Source organism: Pelophylax lessonae (genome assembly GCF_965119305.1).
Source record: "Pelophylax lessonae genome assembly, chromosome: 5".
In the NCBI taxonomy this organism is placed as follows: domain Eukaryota; kingdom Metazoa; phylum Chordata; class Amphibia; order Anura; family Ranidae; genus Pelophylax; species Pelophylax lessonae.
The window spans coordinates 18624570-18645374 of record NC_138772.1 but is presented as its reverse complement, the minus strand read 5'-3'; the positions used below and the strand labels follow the sequence as shown (position 1 = coordinate 18645374).

Sequence of the window (20805 nt, the reverse complement as noted above, 5' to 3'; positions counted from 1 at the left end):
TTAAACAGCCCAAGATCACATAATAAAAACAGAAGAGATTATATTTTCCCGTAAATAAGTGAGGGGGAAAAAAATTCTTGAGGAAGGCGATTCAGCTTTAATTCTCCAAGAACACAAGATGAAAACAGACGATATGAGCTTTTTCTTTACGTCCAGGGGGCCTCTGTTTCCCTGAAGACACTTGTTACAGAGAAATTTGGCAAGATCATGAACAATAATTCTAAAACTCAAAAGCACTTTCAGGCCAATAACAAAGATTTCGCTCTGGAAGCTGAAAAGTTGGAAAACCAAACAAGCAAGGAGAGCAGCAGAAGTTGATGTTTAGAAACTAATGAGGCAAAAGCTCACCACTTACATTAGGCCTTACATAAATGGTGCACTGCTGTACAAAAATCCACGGAGTGTCCTCCCAGCGTGTGAAATAACGTCACATGTGCAGCCCCACCCAAAAAGTTTCTCTGTAACAAGCATCTTTAGGGGAAGAGAGGCAACCTTGGACTTAGAAGAGATTCGCCTTTTACTTATGTGTTTGTGTGCAAATCTAGAGGAAGGCAATTCAGCTTTAATTCTCCAAGAACGCATGATGAAAATAGATGAGAGCTTTTTCCTCCTTATGCATTAGTAAGAAAATCTAGAGGAAGGAGATTCAGCCTTTATTCCCCAAGAATACATGATGAAAACAGACGAGATGAGCTTTTTTCTCAAGTCCAGGAGAGCCTCTGTGCCTCTGAAGATGCTTCTTACAGAGAAATCTGTTGGGTGGAGCCACACGTGATACCATTTTGCTCATTGTAAAGACACTCTGGTGTTGTCTGTATCGTGTTGTGCAGGAGTGTCCTGTTTATATGAAGTAGTGATCGATCGATATCGTTTTTTTCGTTGCCGATATCGATATTTTGGCCAATGCATATCGGTATCGGCCGATATTTTCATACAAAAAAAAATGTTTATTTTTTATTTCACAGGTACTCTTGTGGAGGGATCTGGGGGTCTAAAAGACCCCAAGCCCCTCCTCTGCACTTAAAAGCATTCAAAACGCCAAGTTTGCCTGTTTTGAATGCTGTCATTTTTTTTAATCTGGTGCCATACAGTACCCGAAAGTGATGTCACTTATGACATCACTTCCAGGTTTTTGCATGGAGACCTGATCAGAGCCGAATGTGGCTGTGATTGGGTCTTCTCTTTGGCCACCGTGCAGGCTGGTTGCCTGGGTCTCCCGGTGGGACGGGAGACCCGAGCAAGCCGCGGAAGGCGACGGGAGGGGCGTCTCCTCCCCCTCCTTGAAATGACAGCCCCATCAGTTGTCATTACAAGACAGCCAACTGTTGGCTATGGATGCCGGTACCGGGGTGATGCCTCTAGCTGCAGGCAACACTCCGGTACAAGCACTTTCCCGGAATATTGGCAATATCGGTCACCTTGGTGGCCGATTCCGATATATCGGGGAAAGTGCATATAGGCCCCCGATATATCGGCTTTGCCAATAATAGATCTCCAATATGAAGCTTAATGCAAGTATTTTAACTTTTTAATAAACTATTTGCCACATTTAATGCAGGATGATTGTCCCTTCTGTATTTTAAACCCTTGCATGGAGCATGTGCCTCCAGGCCTGCATGGATGATCGTTCCTTAGCAGACCAGAACAGGAGTGGCTACTGAGCAGCAAGGTCTTTACTGATCTCCGTGTGGGATCTCTCCCTCTGGTAAGGAGCCTATTAATAAACTCTTTGCCACATTTAATGCAGGATGATTGTCCCTACTGCATTTTAAACCCTTGCATGGAGCATGTGCCTCCAGGCCTGCATGGATGATCGTTCCTAAGCACAGAGATGTATAGTAACTAAGTAGAACTACTTCACTACTGTACTTAATTCCCGAAAGGCGGTATCTGTACTTTCCCAGAGTAGAATTTTCTCCTACTTCCACTTTTACTTCACTACATTTTTTCAATGATTTCAATACTTCTACTCCGATATTTTTTTTTTGTGCTGCATAGTTACTCGTTACTATTATAAAAAATAACCACTGCCAGAAAGGCAGGTTTCATGAAGCTCAAAACATGTGTATTATCAGCGTATACGAAAATAAATGCTACTGTATGTATAAATAAAAGCTGCATTTGAAATAATAAAAAACAATATGATGTTCAAACTTTTGACTTCTTTCTTTAATAACTACATAACACAGTACTTGAACTTTTACTTTCAGTACTTGAGTAGCAATTTTTTTTTCAAAACTACTGGTACTTTTACTTTCAGTACTTGAGAAGGAAAATTAAAAAAAAAAAAAAATACTTGCAATACTTAAGTACAAAAAATGTTGAATACTTTAGTACTTCTACTCAAGTCACTTTTTTATTGAGCACTTGTACTTTTACTCAAGTATGAGTTTTGAGTACTTTATACAACTCTGCCTAAGCAGACCACAACAGGAGTGACTGCTGAGCAGCAAGGTCTTTACTAATCTCCGTGTGGGATCTCTCCCCTCTGGTAAGGAGCCTATTAATAAACTATTTGCCACACTTAATGCAGGATGATTGTCCCTACTGCATTTTAAACCCTTGCACGGAGCATGTGCCTCCAGGCCTGCATGGATGATCATTCCTAAGCAGACAACAGGAGTGGCTGTTGAGCAGCAACATCTTTACTGATCTCCGTGTGGGATCTCTCCCTCTGGTAAGGATCCTATTAATAAACTATTTGCCACACTTAATGCAGGATGATTGTCCCTACTGCATTTTAAACCCTTGCATGGAGCATGTGCCTTCAGGCCTGCATGGATGATCATTCCTAAGCAGACCACAACAGGAGTGGCTGTTGAGCAGCAAGGTATTCACTGATCTCCGTGTGGGATCTCTCCCTCTGGTAAGGAACCTATTAACGTTTTCTGGTGGACGGTCCTGTGGCACGCCGTCATCCTCAGTGGCGTCTCTCTCTCTCTGTTCATTTAGAAGCAGATCGCTTTTTAGAATTATTTTCTCTTTGGATTGCGGTTACTTTGGACCGATTTCACTGGGACTTTTTTTCATTTTCTTGTGGCCAGTTATACAAGGGAGTCAAAATAAATTATGCACACATGTATTCCTACCCATTAAGTATTATAATCAGGGACGTCTTTAACACAGGGCAAAAGGGGCAACTGCCCCGGGCCCAGTCATTGTTGTGGGGTCCAAAGCAGCTGCCCCTTGAGCCCCCACTGCCTGCAAATAGGTAATAAGTGGATTTTGGAGGGCCCAAGAAAATATTTGCCCAGGGTCCAATCAGTAATAAAGACGGCCCTGATTATAATAACTTCGCATTTGATAAAAGCGTGGCATGAAATGGTCATATGTGTTTATGCATTGATTGAAGTTGTAATCCCCCCCCCCCCCCCCCCCACAGAAGTTTTTTAAATTTAAGGGACAGCACACATTTAATTGGCTTTCATTTTGGTTATTACATCTAATACCCTAGATTGTAAAAAGAGGTGCAGCAGTTTCTTCACATTTGTTCACATAGCGCAGATTTATACATTTTGGGCTTTATATAGTTTCATACAAAATTTGCCTATTTCACAGCTTAGCAAGGGCTAAGAGACATTGGGGGTTCATTTACTAAGGGCTGTTGACTTTGCGAGGGAATTTTCCTGTAACTTAGGGAATAGGGTGAACATTTAAGTGCAAGGAAAAATTAAAACAAAGTTGGATTGCACATGAGTACATGATGAAGTCAGCAGAACATCACTCAATTCACTAAACTAAGGGAAATTCCCTTGTATAAACAGTCTGTTAGCCTTTAATTAATCACCCCTTTGTGTCAGTTGTGTAAGGACCGATCAACATTTGCATAGCTGGCACATATGATTAATGGTACCATAGTCTTTTTTTTTTTAGTGGTTTCTAATACAGTATCTATACCTTTACTCCATTGCTTCTAGGGTTACATATATTGGATGAAGTCCTCACTACAACATATATTGTTCTTTGCATTAAGCTGAAAGTGACAGCTTGCTTTTAGGCCAAAATCTCAGTTAAGAATATAAAATATGAGAATGGGCGGTGTAGTATTCCAATAGAGGTCCTTATGGCTAGACTGCGGGCTAAAGTACATTAGCAGTTTTAATCTTATGCCATCAAGCAATTTAACCTCTTGATGGCACCTCAGTTATAAACTAGGGCTGAGCAAATTTAACCTATGAGCTTCTAGCATAAACTTTTCAAAATATTTGTGGAATTTACCTTTTTTTACACCTCCAATTTGAAGCCAAATTGTTTTTCCCCTCTACTGTATTTGAAGAAGTGGCCAAAGCTAAAAAGGATACCTTCAATAGAGATAGCAGATGGTAAATACATATATGGGAAAGGTAGACTATTATGAGATTAAAATAAGAGATTAAAATTAAATGCCCTCATAAGGGCAATTCCCCCCTGTTTAGGTGGAGTAAGGATTATCAACCCGGTCACAATATTTTTGCCTTCTTTGTCCCATTGAATAGATTTAATTTAGCTTCCCTGCCCTGTAGGCACAGCAGGAAGCAAGGAAATATCTCCAATGTGAAAGATATCCCCTCTTATGGCCGAAATACACGATAAGAAAATCGGCCGAAAATTTCCGTTCAGCGAACGATTGGCCGATATTCTACTCATTAATGCCCAGCCATCAATGAGCGATATCGATATTGTGAACGGAAAATACCGTTTGAAAAAAACTAAAAATTCTGTCTAGATTGCGAATGAACAATATTCTATACATTGGTGTTAAGGTCGTTGATTTAAAATCTGTAGAACGTCATCACACTGAACACTGTTTCATAAGTCGGTGGTCGAATGATTGGGCGATATTCTACTCGTGTATTCCGGCCATTAGCCATTGTTGGAACAAGCGTCCAAATTGAAAGGTTTCTCTTAGTTTCAATTTGGGTCAAAATTTTAGATCATTGACATGGGTCACCAGGACAAACAAGTAGAGTAAGCAAGACTGGTCAGATCATTTTTGCCATCTGTGTCCCATTGAGGGGATTTTACCTTACAGCGGAGCTCTAGCCCCCCCACCAAAAAAATGAGGGCACTTATGGCACTTTTCCACTGCAAGTACCGGCTCGGCTCTACTCGGCCCGGTTTGCTTTTCCACTGCGGATACCGCATGGTACAGTGTTGGAACGGTTCGGTACGGTGTGGTTTGCTTTTCCACTAAAGTAGTACTAAAGTTAAGTGGGTGGGATAACAAAGGGTTGGGTGGGATTCTCTGACCAATCGGTGGCTAGTAGTGACTGCATGCAAAGGATTGTGGGATATGGTACCGGGTATGGTACCTCTTGGAACCACAATCAAGGTGGTACTGTTTTTGAGAGCCGTACCGTTCGGTTCCATTCAGTGGAAAAGCGCCGCTGTACCGTACCGTACCTACACCATACCATGCAGTACCAGCAGTGGAAAAGCACAAAAGCGAACCGAACCATTCGGTTCCATGCAGTGGAAAAGCGCCATTACCTGTCAAGGGATCCCATGATGTAGGCACCCCAGACGATATTTTAAATGGCTCTCGGGTGCTGCCGCCACCATTCCTTGTAAGGGCTGCGCTTTGAGAATGGTCAAGCGGCGGGAGAAGGAGGGGGGCCGAACTTCCATAGCACCTCGCCACGGCGAGGTTTCCCGGAAGTGGACAACGGTACCTGTCAAACATGTACCCGCTTCCACCTCCCCCCGAAAGGTGCCAAATGTGGCAGGCGGGGGGGGGGGAGCAAACAAGTGGAGCTTTCTCTTTTGGGTGGAGCTCCGCTTTAACTTCCTGTCCTGTAGGAGATATCACCAAAGTGAAGGATATCCACATTTAGGAGTCGTTGGAACAAGCATCCCAATTGAAATGTTTCCCCTCTTTCATTTTGGGTCAAAATTTTAGACCATTGATAATGGTTAGCAGGACAAATCAAAAAGGCCCTTCAGATTCCTTATAAACTCAATCCTGCGAATGGAGGCATAGGCACCTAGATGATCAGGGACCTGAAACTTAGAGACCCCGTTACCAGCTACATCCCAAGTCTGAGAAGGGCAAGTCCGTTACCTGGCCATGATCTGGGCCCCACTGTCCTACCTAGAACTCATTTAAAATGCTGAGCAAACCATTTTGTCGGTGATTTTGTTTGCCGATTAAACTGCTCACATAGTTTAGTCCCTGAAAAACTTTAACATGAACCTCCACAGGGCTTTTTTTTTTTGTTTTTTTTTTTTGTTTAAATTCAGGAAAAACTATATATTTATACAAAAAGGAAAAATACATTTTTTTCTAGTGGTTTTTCTTTAAGACAGTGATAGTGCTAAAAAGGCATCTGGATTTGGTTGACTTTGTACCCAAAAGAGTACATTGATCTTACATCTGTGATGGTGCAACCTCAAATTCATAAAAACAGATTATAAAATAGTATTTTTACGAGACCAAAATTATTTGGTTTTGCACATTTTTAAAAAAAAAAAAAAACACCAAGATGTCACAGCAGGAACCATCAACAGTGGCCTACTGGTTGCACGTGCATTTTTTTTAAACCATTAAAAACTGGAAGTAGAACGATTCCCTTCTCATCCAGTTACTTCGTTTTTTCATCTGTCCTAATAAATGCTACTCTTGCCTCTAGTCTCCGGTCCAGGAGTTGTTGTTAGACTGCATAACGTCTTGATGTTCAGAGGCAGGCGAGAACATAAAGGACCAAGAGATGACCGTGTGGGAAAAATTACTTGGAATGTCCACTATTTAAACAGGAACTAATGGATAATTCTCAAAAAAATAAAAATAAAATCCTCCTCCGCCCCACGAAATTCAGATCATGAAAAACACAGCTGGGTGAGAACACCCAAAAAAGTGCTAACAAAATTCAGGTCTCCATCCAATTTTGCCAACCAAACCCTGTTTGTATTCAAATCCTATGATCGTCTCCTTAATGCGTTCATGAAGAAAAGGAGAGCAAGGTTAGTCTTTACACGTATACACCTCCTCTCTCTGTGTGCACTGTTTACATTCCACATAGCAGCACCAGCGGACCTGACACTGGCAAGGCCTTGTCACCACCTTGCTCTGAGTATTATGTCCCCGACCGCAGCAAATGCTCTCGCAGTTTTTGTCTTTGTAACACCTCCTCCCCGCCGTGCCGGGAGAAAACCTGCTCATCCGACAGAAGCTCGGAGAGTCATCAATGTAGATAAGGTCTGTAGTCCTTGGAATTTGGTCACTGTGACCAGAAACTGGCTTTTTGGGTGGAGAAATGTCCCCTTCACCGGTGGCTTCATTGGTGGTGCTTCCCACTTTGAGAGAAGTCTCATATTTTTGCTTCAGCTGCTTTCCAATTTCATGAAAAGGTGAAAGCTGTCTCCAGCAGGTGCGGACTGTGCAGGATCCGGAAACCCCATGGCATTTGCAAGTGGTCTTCACTCCGGCTTTAATCACCTGAAAAGATTTTAAAAAGATGATTAGGTCACAAATTTAAAATTAAAAAAAAAAAAAAAAAAACTTCTGCTGGGTATTTTCATCCTGCCTTTGTGCTGCACAAGTTTTAAAAATTCCTCTAGGAAGGATTTTACATGTCTTCATTATATTGACCCCCAAACCCATTATAAAAAAAAAAGCCAGATTGAAATAAGAAATTTCATTTTGTGGAGAAAAAAATCCAGGCCATTTATAACCATTGCAACTGAGCCATTTGATCCATATTCTGAAGAAACCAAAGCACACTTGTAAGGCTCCATGTACACGGGACGTTGTAAACGGCCGTTTAGGAGCAGTTGGGAGTTTTTTCCAGAAGCCCCTGAACCCACCTGCATGTTATCTTATCTGTCCATGTACACAGGGTCGTTTACAGTCATTTGCAGGCAGTTGAGTTCAGGGACGTTTTTTGGAACGCAATTATTTGCATTCGAGCGTGTGTTTCCCGGCGTTTCAAACGCAAAAACGGGACCGAACGCGATGAAGTACGTTCAGCCACGTTATACGTTTTTTTTCTTCCATTGAAAATCAATGGTTCCCTATTGATTTGAATGGAAGTCGCACCGCAAGTCGGATCAGGATAATCCGACTTGCACTGTGAGAATCTTGAGGGGGAACTCCTCGACAAAAACGGGGAAAAAAACTGCGTGGGGGTCCCCCCCCCCAGGTTCCAAACCAGGCCCTTCGGGTCTGGTATGGAATTTGAGGGTAGCCCCACGCCGAAAAAACGGCGTGGGGCCCCCCCAAAATCCATACCAGACCCTTATCCGACCATCATCACAGATGACGTCATCTGTGACATGAGGGGACGGGGTTTCCTGATGATGTCACCTGGCGGCCACGCCCACAATGGCTATATAACAAGCTGCAGGGACCGGAGACTGGCATAATCACCGGAGACATTGTCTGAGGAGGACCGGAGGAAGAAGAAGAGCCGAGGGCAAAAGAGCAGAAGATTGGACAGCAGAAAAGCGGACAGCAAAAGAGCAGAAGACAAGAAGAGCGGAGAGGGAGAAGACCAGAGCGGAAAAGTCCGGATGAAGATTTTTAATAAACTTTCCAAAACGTCTCCTGTCGTTATTTACATACACTACCTTTTATGGGGTGAATGGGTAGGGGTACAGTGTACCCCATACCCATTCACATAGGGAGGGGGTCCGGGATCTGGGTTCCTTGTGTCAGAACTAGCTTTGCAGCACGTTTTTTTCTAACGTCCCGTGTACATGGAGCCTTAAAGTAAATAGTCTACTGGCTATAGTCCCATGGTTATTCTCAGGTTAGGAAATTTACTGGCATTCCTCTACTGGCGGTTCCCAAACTGCAGCCCCTTGCTTGTCTTTATCTGGCCTTTAGGGTACTGTTTCTCCTACTGACACCAGCAATGGAGCGCTATATCTCCCAGTGAAACAATAGGGCACCATTGCTCCCTCTGATACCAATGCTTGGGGCACTATTGCTCCCACCGACATCAGGCACTATTCCTCACTGACATGAGGAACCATCCCTTCCACTGACACCAAAAGTGGGGCACTATTCCCTCGATTGATGCCAATGATATTGCATGATTCTTCCAAGTGACGCCAAAAGTGGAGCACTACATCTCCCTATGATAAACAATTGGGCACTATCCATCCCACTAATACCAATGATGAGGACTATTCCCACCAATACCAATGACAGGGCACTATTCCTCCTCCTCATGACCACAGGTGCTAATCTTTACTTCCACTGACCACCAAGCCTAAGACATTGCCCAATCCCCCTGATGTTGGTGCATTTTCTACTCCCACTGGCCACAGTCCAGATAAAGACATAGGGAGCACTTTATCTCCCTATGATAAACAATTGGGCACTATCCTTCTCACTAATACCAATGATGAGGACTATTCCCACCAATACCAATGACAAGGAACTATTTCTCCACCTCCTGACCACAGGCGCCAATCTTTGCCTTCACTGACCACCAAGCCTAAGACATTGCCCAATCCCTTTGATGTTGGGGCATTTTCTACTCCCATTGGCCAGTCTGGATAAAGACATAGGGCATTTTCTACTCCCACTGGCCACAGTCCGGATAAAGACACGGGGAGCACTTTATCTCCCTATGATAAACAATTGGGCACTATCAATCCCACTAATACCAATGATGAGGACTATTCCCACCAATACATATTACAGGGCACTATTCCTCCTCCTCCTAACCACAGGTGCTAATCTTAACTTCCACTGACCACCAAGCCTAAGACATTGCCCAATCCCCCTGATGTTGGGGCATTTTCTACTCCCACTGGCCAGTCTGGATAAAGACATAGGGCATTTTTTATTCCCACTGGCCACAGTCCGGATAAAGACATAGGGAGCACTTTATCTCCCTATGATAAACAATTGGGCACTGTCCATCCCACTAATACCAATGATGAGGACTATTCCCACCAATACCAATGACAGGGCATTATTCCTCCTCCTGACCACAGGTGCTAATCTTTACTTCCACTGACCACCAAGCCTAAGACATTGCCCAATCCCTCTGATGTTGGGGCATTTTCTACTCCCACTGGCCAGTCTGGATAAAGACATAGGGCATTTTCTACTCCCACTGGCCACAGTCTGGATAAAGACATAGGGAGCACTACATCTCCCTATGATAAACAATTGGGCACTGTCCATCCTACTAGAGGACTATTCCCACCAATACCAATGACAGGGCACTATTCCTCCTCCTGACCACAGGTGCTAATCTTTACTTCCACTGACCACCAAGCCGAAAACATTGCCCAATCCCTCTGATGCTGGGGCATTTTCTACTCCCACTGGCCACAGTCTGGATAAAGACATAGGGAGCACTACATCTCCCTATGATAAACAATTGGGCACTGTCCATCCCACTAATACCAATGATGAGGACTATTCCCACCAATGACAGGGCACTATTCCTCCTCCTCATGACCACAGGTGCTAATCCTCCTGACCACAGGTGCTAATCTTTACTTCCACTGACCACCAAGCCTAAAACATTGCCCAATCCCTCTGATGCTGGGGCATTTTCTACTCCCATTGGCCAGTCTGGATAAAGACATAGGGCATTTTCTACTCCCACTGGCCACAGTCTGGCCCTCCCTAAAATCAGAATGACAGGGAACTTTGTTTAGAAGGTTTGGAGACCCCTGCTCTATATTTGCAATAAAAATGCTATTTTTTCTTTTTTTTTTTAATTATTACTCATTATTATATTATTTTTAGAAAGGAAGGGGGTTAAAACTCTTTTCTGCTTGTAAAATGAATCCCTGGAATTCATAAAGACTGGCTCAGGCAGATTTTACAACAGTGTCTTCTAAAATTGGTGAAGAAAGCCCCAAATTCACATACCGGTCTAGAACTTGTACTTTAATTTGGCTCACGCTGTGTCGCTTTTAGAATGCACGAGTGACACTTTCGCAAAAAACCTGTCTGGGCCAGTTTCTCTAAACGCCAAAGAGTTCTTTTTTAGCTTCACTTTTACATTTAGCACATTCAATGCAACAATCCAAAAGTGGCACATTCACTGAGACAATACAAAAGTTCACATTTCGGGACTACCTAAATTTGGTGCACTAGTTACCATCAGAACCAAAAGTGCTGCAAATGCTTCATGAAATTGGTGCAATACATTAACAAGAGAGATCCATGCCAGAAAAATGGAGCAGGAGCTTTGATTTCCTTCTAGTGAGTTTAAAAAGTTTTCACTGGCGCTCTAAAAAAAAGTCCTTGCAGCATTCATGAAGTTAACCACAAGTCAAGTATTACCAGTATACAAGCAAAATTGGTGTAAATGAGGGCTGTAGGGAAAGTAATGGATAGGTGAGCATAGTTTCTTCTTTATTAAACTTGCATGTTTAAAATTTCACATGACGGTAGAGTAATTCTTCCTCTACAGTAACTAATTTTCATTGCATGTAAATAATGGATTCCAAGCAGAAGCAACGAGCTGTCATTGAAGTGGCAGGTTGTCCAACATCCACAAAAAAACTACAGAATGTTTACAGGAAAGACCTTAGACCAGTGGTGGTTGGTGCTCCATGGGCCGGGGGCGGCGGCAGACGGACCACACCAGCTCGCACACCATAACACCCCCCCCCCCACCGTCGCCAGCTCACTCACCCTGGACTGACGTGGAGGGCAGACAGCGGTGGCTTCCCCTGCGTCTCCTCCCTCCTTGGCCAATAGCATGGCCTCTCCTTTCGGCCAATCAGGAAACTGGTCTCAGGACCCCCTTTCTGATTGGTTGGGAGGAGCATCAGTGTGATAATAGCGAATGTTCATTCGCTATTGTCACACAACTGGGTGTGACTCTGTGCCCCGAGCCCACCCTTTTTTGAAGCCTATTAGAGCCTCTGGCTCTAATCACGTGCTTCAAAAAAAAAAAAACCCCATTGGACTCCATGCGTCCGGTGCCCTGCATGTAGATAAGAGGGCGGACGCATTGATAGGGGGCCATTGACAAAGGGTCACCAATGACAAGACAATGTTCTGGTCAATGTCTTCATCTCTAAACATTCTGCAGCCTTCTGTGGATGTCGGACAGCCTGAACCCTTCCATCAAGAACTCAATAACGGTACGTTACTTCTGCTTGGAATTCATAATTTAACGAAAAAGAAGCCTTACCCCAGAGGAAGCGTTACCCCACCAATGTGTGAAATTTGAACAACCCATGTAAAAAAAAAAAAAAAATAATAATAATAACCATCATTATAATAATAATAATAATCATTATAATAATGTATGACTACTTTTAGTACAGTCCTCAAACCAAGTTGAAAGTGAGAGCCTTTGGAAGGAATGGGGGGGGGGGGGGGGGAGTAATATTTAGAAGCCACCTTGACAAAGGCAACTTCCACCAAGTTGAAGGAATCCACGTACTAACAGCTTTTTCGATCACCTGTTCTTCATTCATGGAAGAAGTCATTTATCAGTGCCTGTTGACTTTAGACACGCGGCAAAAAGACGAAGCTAGCCTCATTTATTAAAGATAATGGTTTTCGCTGAAGTCCTTGCTTGTAGTGGAATCGTCAACTATTATCTTGCAGATTATTCATCTTATTCCAAGTAAAGAGTTGGTGACAGGTTGGAAGAGTAGTTAAAGTGGACCTACAATCCAATGCTGCAGCCAATAAAAACACTGGATGACAGCTTGCTAAAGCACTCTGTAGCAATTGACTTTCATCCTCCTCCTCAGTCCTGCTGCCTGTTGCAACCTTCCTGTCTACATACCAGCAACAGCTGCATGATATTTCTTAGGGAGGAGGTACCATGATGGTGACCGTGGACCATGTCTGCATAATGTGCGTTAAAAAGGCCACATGTAGTCTACGTTGTATGATAATTTTGGACAGAGTGACAATGCAGGAGAACAGTTGGGATACAAGGACATAACGTTGTAACCCTATAACAGGAAATTCCTGAACAAAAATATTCACGGCAGCATCACCAGGGAATATTATAAGCAAACTGAAGACTACATTTTTAACAAAACATTATGAGATTTCATCTCTCTCCATATATATATATATATATATATATATATAAATCAATATAAATAAAATTATATATATATAAATCTATATATATACACATTATATATCTATATACATCCTCTCTATTTATCTATAATATATTATATTAGATTGTATTATATGAGATTTTTAGGGATTATCTTCTTTAACCATCATCTACCTGAACCTTTAGCCTAACATTTTATATAATTAACCATTATTATTCAGCCCAAATGTGAGTATCTTAAAGGGAGAGTAATTTTCTTTATTTTACTCAGTTACAATCCTTTCCTTTAGTCTGGTATCTTAAGGGCCATACACACTATCAGATTATCTGAAGAATTTTTACTTTTCTATGTAGTGCAAGGGCCTGCCGGATTGCATACAAATTGAAAGTGTTTAGGTTTGACCTCATATTATATGGTTTTGGTAAGTCTACAGACAAAAGTCTTCAGATAATCTGATAGTGTGTATGGCCCTTAACACGAGACCATATTGGTTCTCATGTCTTTCCACAGTCATTTGATGCATCTGACCCTGAGGAAGTGGAGCAATTCCACGAAATGAGTAGGGCTTATTTGATGCACCATGTTCTTTCTATCAGACGGCTCATTACTCTTTATCCATCCACCTTTTACTACTACACTCTGCTGCTGAAGTGCTTCATGTAATCTAGGACAACTGCTTTACATCTATCATGCGATGTACCATTATGCGACTGTTTGTTTTTATGTATATTGGTTTGCAATTTATTATGAATATGGTTACAGACCTATGTATGCACATTGTAACATGACATGCTTTTACTATCCAAGAGAACAAAGTATGAATATTGATATAAATGAATGCATGTACATTGTAACCTGATATGCATTCATTATCCTAGAGAATAAAATTCTTCTTTTTTAACATTGACTTTTTTTTTTATTGCGCACATGCCTCATTTAAAGTGGAGTTCCGGCCACAGAATTGTTTTTTTTTTTTTTTAAACACTTCCCAAAACAGTTATCCACCGCCCTTCATACATCCACTAATCCGGTTTTATACATTTAAATAATAGATTGACAATCATTAAATCTTACTTTATAAAATATTTGCAGAGCACCGCCATCTTTTTGCTGGTCACCCGAAGCCGCTGTGTCAAAATATATGCCCTGCTTCCTCTTTCTAGATGGAGGAGGCCGATGAATGCAGCGCGAAATCTCGCGCATGCCCAGTACTATGCGATCAGCATAGTATAGGGACGCCTATCATCGCGTTATTTCCTGTTTGCAAATAACGCAATGAGAGGAGCGGCCGGCCGCCTTCGTCACTGCCCATTGCATCCTGGTAGTGATGAGTAATAGCTCCCAGGACGCATTGCGGAACAGGAAGTAACGGCGCGGGCCGTTACCGAGGAGGGAGGAAGTTGAAGAAAAGGTGAGTATATTTACTTCTGAAACAAGTAAAAAAAAAAAAAAAAAAAAAAAAAACGGGAATATCCAATTCTTTTACAGGTGACAATAAGGAAGCGGATGCCACAAAATCTAAAGTAACGATTTTGTGGCCGGAACTCCGCTTTAAAGTCCCAAAAATAAATTCCCCTTTTTTGCCACTGGTGCAGGGATGGAGGCGTATGTTTACACGCACCTCATTTAAAGTCCCAAAATTCCATACAGGTGAAGAGAGGTGATTACACTCTGTGCAGTCACCTCTCTTTGCATGTTTGTTACTACGCCTAGATCGTGGACTGGACCAGCACCTGTCTATCAGAGGGAGGATCGTATCACCTGGAGCGTTGTTGCTCTTCCATTGTCGTGTAGAGTAATCAACATGGCAGGAAAGATTGCTACATGTTGACAACAAGGATGTATTCAACACGGGCCCTGTGGCTGTTGGCATCTGTGGGTGGGGGGCATAATAGGAACCTGTGACAGTTACTAGCAATGTGGCAAGTGCCAGCACCCGCTGCTTCCTTAGCAACCACTAACCACAGGAAGCTGTCAAACAGCGGCAGAGGATTCCCCCTCAGTCTCCTCCGAGGGTCGGGCTTCCCCTGCGTCTCCTCTCTCCTCCTCGGCCAATACATTGGCTTCTCCTTTCGGCCAATCAGGAAATGGGTATCGGCTGCTTCCTGATTGGCCAGGTATGGCATTAGCGAATATTCATTCACTATTGTCACACAACTAGGTGGGCTCAGGGGGCAGTGCTCTGCGCCCCGAGTCCACCCTTTTTTGAAGCCAATTCGAGCCTCTGGCTCTAATTACGTGCTTCACAAAAAAAACAAAACAAAAAAACCTTTGGAATCCAAGCATCCGGCGCCCTGCATGTAGATTAGGGGGCCAGATGCATGGCGCCCCTGCACCCCCAATGGACGGGCCACCACTGGTCATAAAGAAGTGAGCTGACCGGGCAATAGTTTGAGCATTTGGTCAAAGGCGTTCGTCCAAATGCCCACCGTCAAAGTTCAGTCTGAACCATTGGCTCATCCATACCCAAAGGAATGGGCCTGTCAGGCAGCGTAGCCCTGCCAAGATAAGAAACAACCCACTCCTATAATATTAACCCTTAGGTTATCTTCGCTGGGAGCTGGGGCGCAGTTCTAGGGCAAGCTGCAACAGTGCCGAGATGTAGATGCTAAAGAGGACTTTTCCAATGACTATTTTCCAGTGTAACACTGTGCAAAGGTCAGAAAAGCACAGAATAAGCAGAAGAGGTCATTCTGACAAGCTATTTAAAACGTATGGAACATTAGGACAGTACACGTTTACCGCTAAGGTATAGAAGAACCCTCAATTATCAAGAATAATTAAAAAAAAAAATTTAACACCAACAAGGGTTGATCTGGTCGAGGAAATGTCTCCTGCACTCAAATGTTGCGTGAAATCCAAAGAGGTAGTGGCTACACAGTTGGCGTCTAGGGTCTAGGGGTATCCCTTCTCTTATTTTTATGCTTTAAGGGTTAATATGATGCAAGGCATTGGTGTTTGACCATATTCGATGGGCACGTCATGAGTTAAACTTGTCATTTTCCTTGTTCTAGCTCTGAAAATCATTTGTGTTTCGAATTTCTCTGCAGAAATATAATGAGCAGAGGCCCCTCTCTCACCCTCCCTCCTCCCCGCACTCCATGAGCAGAAACATGAACGGCCATCCCTGGGAACACTGGGCCTGCCCGTACAGTTCAATAAGGGGAGAGACAATACAGGCCAGGCACGGTAGAATGCCATGATCTGCCTGGTAACTGCATCTCCCTGTAAGGTGCCCCTCACATCGGTGAGACATGCTTGACCAAACACACCTCTGCGAAGGTCGGCCCTTGGGGGATTAAGAAACTTAGCAACCATAGTGCATTCTACTTGGAAAGTCCTGCCTAATGATACTTTGCTGGGGAACATGGACACATTTAATTAAAACATCCCGTACTTGAGCCGAGTGCAACCTGTGTGAGCGCACTTAACCGCATCATTACTGGAGGGGAACCTTAAAAGCAGCTCTGAGGACAACATCCAATCTATCCACTTCTAGAGATTAGGCCGGAGATTAGGATCTGCTACAAGTTCTGAAAGCCAGATAACCCTTTGAAAGGTATTAAGAATACAATTTAAACATTTACATGTATTTCCTGGATGGATAATGCGGCAAAAAAAGAGGAAGCATTGTGTTCAAAGTCAAAAGGTGGCCTTGACATATGTATACTTAATTGGCATTCATCATTCTTAGTAAACTATTTGTTATTTACTAAATCTAGTAGATTCTTCCCCCATTTTATATAAATTTGCGTCTCCTTGCAATATCTTATACTATTAGTGCAGAATATTTTTCTGAAACCCTTACACCCCTATCATCCATAACACCCACACGCCTTCCATCAGGGGAGGACAGGGCCAGGGGGCAGGGGGGCAATTGCCCCCTGGGCCACTCTTATATCCTGTAAAAAGGCTGCACCACTTCTGCCACAGACATGCCTAAAGTATTCCTGGTGAAGAGAAGTAAAAAGTCCCTGCCACTGACCTACTGAGTGTTGCTTGAAGACAAGGACAGAGCCCAGGCCTCCCCCCCCCCTTCCAAAATGGAACGTGTAAACTGTGTCTGAGCAGAGGCCGGTTCTATGCCCCACTGGAGCACCAACCGAGTTGCCCCAGCTCCCCCCAAAATCCCCCTGCTGGCCTGGTTGGGAACCCGGATGGAGCCGGTGAGTAGAAGTACCTGGAGCAGGGCTTCACCCTAGAATGGGGGTCAGGAGGAGGATGGGAAGCAGGAGAGTGGGAGGGGCCGAGTCACTGCACCATGGGCCTCTAGTTTTTTCCTGCCCCCTGGGCCGAAAGTTGCCCGTCTGCCCCTGCCTTCCATCACCTTCAGCACTCCCACCATCATTCTCTACTACACCCCGTATAATTTACACCCTCCAGCACTCACACCGCACCTTGCATCTCCTCCAGCAATGTCCACCTTCCATCCCCTCCACCATACCTTACAATCTCACCATCACCCCACCACACCCTTCTTCCCCTCAGCACATTTTCATCCCCCTCTACTGTCCCATCACAAGTTCCACCCTCTCCAGTACCCCCTGCTTTATTCTTTAGTGCCCCCCGCCACACCTGCCGTCCCCTCCAGCACTCCCACCACACCTACCATCACACCCTTCTTCCCCTCACCACATTTTCATCCCCCTCTACCGTCCCATCACAAGTTCCACCCCCTCCAGCACTCTCACCACACCTATTTCCTCCAGCACCCCCAACTTCCATCTCCGTCATCACACTTTCCATCTCATTCCCCCCTCACCACCACACTTTTCATCCTCTTCAGTTCCCCCACCAGTTTCAATCCCCTCCACTACAACTTTCACCCCCTCCCATCACACCTTCTATTTCTTTAGGTGCTCCCCATCACACTTTCCTGCCTCTCCAGTGACCCCGAAAACCCTCCACCCCCCCCCCTTAAATCCCATATAGTGTCTACCACCATGCAGGGATTTTAAAAAGTTCTGGGACCTTAAATCTCACCCATTTTTCTGCCACATCCAGGGCCAGATTAACATAGGGGCTAGTGGAGCTGCAGCTCCAGGCCCTCACCTAAATATAGGCCCAGTAGGGGCAGACTGACTATTCGGCTCAGGGCCAGTAGGTGGCCACATAAGAGGCTCCCAGCACCTCCTGCAGCAGGGGAAATATGACAGTCGGGGGGTTATTGGTGCTGTGGTGGGGGGGATTACAAGTACCAATATCCCTCTATGACTCTTCATGAAGCAGCTGAAAGCTGCTTCTCCTCCTCTCCCTCCCTTCTGCTTTCAGCTGCTTCCTTTGTGAACCATAGAGGGAGATCAGTGCTTATAATTGCCCCCCGCACCATTCACCCCAGACTGTCCATCATATTCCCCCTGCTCTCTGGATACTGATTCTTACCGATCACTGACTGTGTTCATTTATACCTGAAGCCCTGAACCACCAAAATCATCAGCACCAGGCCCATGATGTTCTTAATCCAGCCCCGGCCACATCCCATATCACCCATCCATCTCTATTTTATACCCAATGCTCCCATATCTACCCATCTCAAGGTTTATCTAAAACCAATCTTTTTTAGAAACTAAGAGAAAAATCTAAAAAAACGAGTTGTCGTCAACAGGGATGTAACATGTGGTCCCTATTAGAAATTTTAGCGGGAGGATTTCCCTCACTTCCAGTTATACCTATAGGGCAAGAAAAAAAAAAAAATCTACTCATGGGACTTTGAATGGGAAAAACTACTGAAAGATTTTACCTTTCCTTTTCCAAAATAATGAAAAAAAACATTTTGGCTTCAGATATACTTCTATCTTATATCGGTCTACTTATCCATCTTGGTATTAACCCATATATTCAATATCAAGTTTGAGGCCTTTGCTATAATCATTTGATTTCTTAACACAGGAAAGTTGGGGGGGGAGCTGAGCCCTTGTCATAAATGAAGAGGAGGCGAGCGAGGAGGGGGCCGCTTTGTCTCTCTGCCAGAAACGGGACTTTGCTTTCTCAGAACAAACAGCTGAATAACTAGGGGTTTTATTTGCCAATAGAGAGGAAATTGTGTTTTTAATAAGAGCTCCATTCACATCCCAGACATCTCAAAGAAGAAGCTCTCGGTTTAATCACTCCGGCTAATGGCAGACAGGCCGTCCCTTTCATTAGAGGCTGAGGTCACCCAGAAAGCCCCTTCGGAGACACAATAGGTCCGAAGGCGGCACTTGATGATTTCATAATCTGTGTCATGCTTTCCCAAACAGCAAGGAGAGAGGTTAGAAGGGCCAGATTTCCCCCAATGAATCACATTACACTGCGCTGTTTATCGACACAAAGCGACAAAACCCGTTCTCTGCTGGGGTTCCTGGCTGTAGGGTTCCATTTTGGAATTGGTTACTTTGGTTTGTAAGGTTTCAGAAACATCAACCAATGAATTCCAACACCCCCAGGAATGGGGTCCTGCCAAGGAACAAATTACCGGTGCCATTGTGTCAGTACATACTTATACCCATCAAGACCCAACTGTTCTCTTCCTATTTGTTCCCTTTAGGTCTATTAAACTTACCATTAAAAACCACCTACTATATATGTTCGATAGGTGCAAAATAATATCTGAAATCCTGTGAGCTGATAACTTCCTGTGCTCTCTGCCTGTGCTACACTGGGCAATTAGTTTGTTTTCCGATCTCTCCAAGGACAAAAAAACATTTTACGATGGATGGGAGGTATTTTTTTTAGGCCTGGCCTAGGTTGAGAACACTGCAGAGGCATAACTAGGACCTTCAGGGCTCCGGTGCAAGAAACCATGAAGGACCCCCCCCCCCCCAGGCCCCCTGGCCGCCCCTTCCCTTCAAGCCTGGGGCTCTTCCCCCTGATTCTGGGGCCCTTTACTCTCGTTGTGGGGCCCATTCACAAGTTCTGCAGTGGGCCCCCTTCCTGCCATCATGGGGCCTCCCCACGGTGGTGGAATGCCAGTGCCTGGTTGCAAGTGCGACCTTTGCGATCCTGGAAGTTCACCCACTGGTGTCAGTAGATATTTTTTGGTATTTTAATTGTATTATTTTTTATCATTTTATTTTTATTTTTTTACAGTGTCACTGACTATGACTGTCCATTCAGAAAAGGAAAGAGCTTTCAAATTACATATTTACTGACCCCTTCCTGGTTCTCTATTGTGACACATCCCCTGCAGCAGCTGGCAGGAGAGGGAAGGGAGCACAGTGGGGGTGGTGGACCAGGGGAGCAATCACTAGCGTCATTGGGAAACGAATGTCCCAAGGGCCAAATAAAGGCAAGCAAAGGGTCGCATTGGGCCCTCAATGATTACCACTGCTCTGTGACCACCAGAAAAATAAAAAATAAAAATGTAGCTAATACATGTAGACTGGTAATCTGTAATATATTATGTTGTCCTAACACTTAAAGCAGAGCTCACAACAAAAAGGATAATCCATGGTACCTTTTTCTGCCACTAGATGTCCTCACTAACTGCCAGCATCTTTCAGCCAGCTTTCTCTGAACCCAGGTTCTGCTGGACTAACCCCCAACCTGTGAATGGATGGCGAAAGCAGCAGCACCACAGGTCATCATAGACCCACCCACAGCCTGGTAATGGATGGCGAAATCAGCAGCACCACAGGTCATCCCAGACCCACCCCCAGCCTGTGAATGGATGGCGAAAGCTGCAGCAACACAGGTCATCCCAGACCGACCCCAAGCTTGTGACTGGAAAGTGAAGCAGCAACACAGATGAGTTCCTACTCTGGCTTCAGAATTTTCCTGCCAGTTAGAACTTCACTGATAGCATGCTTGTCCTGGGTCACCAATGACAATCAGGAACCA

At 44.1% G+C, this 20805-nt stretch overlaps 1 protein-coding gene across 1 annotated transcript in view; it reads right to left on the bottom strand.

Moving 5' to 3' along the window:
- Positions 1–6632: 6632 nt before the first annotated feature.
- Positions 6633–20805, bottom strand: part of WNT9A (Wnt family member 9A) — a 178641-nt gene continuing 164468 nt past the window's right edge. Inside the window, exon 4 of the mRNA XM_082259570.1 lies at positions 6633–7414. Coding sequence (XP_082115696.1) covers positions 6941–7414 — 474 coding nt within the window. The 3' untranslated portion in view covers positions 6633–6940. The remainder of the gene's footprint in view (positions 7415–20805) is intronic.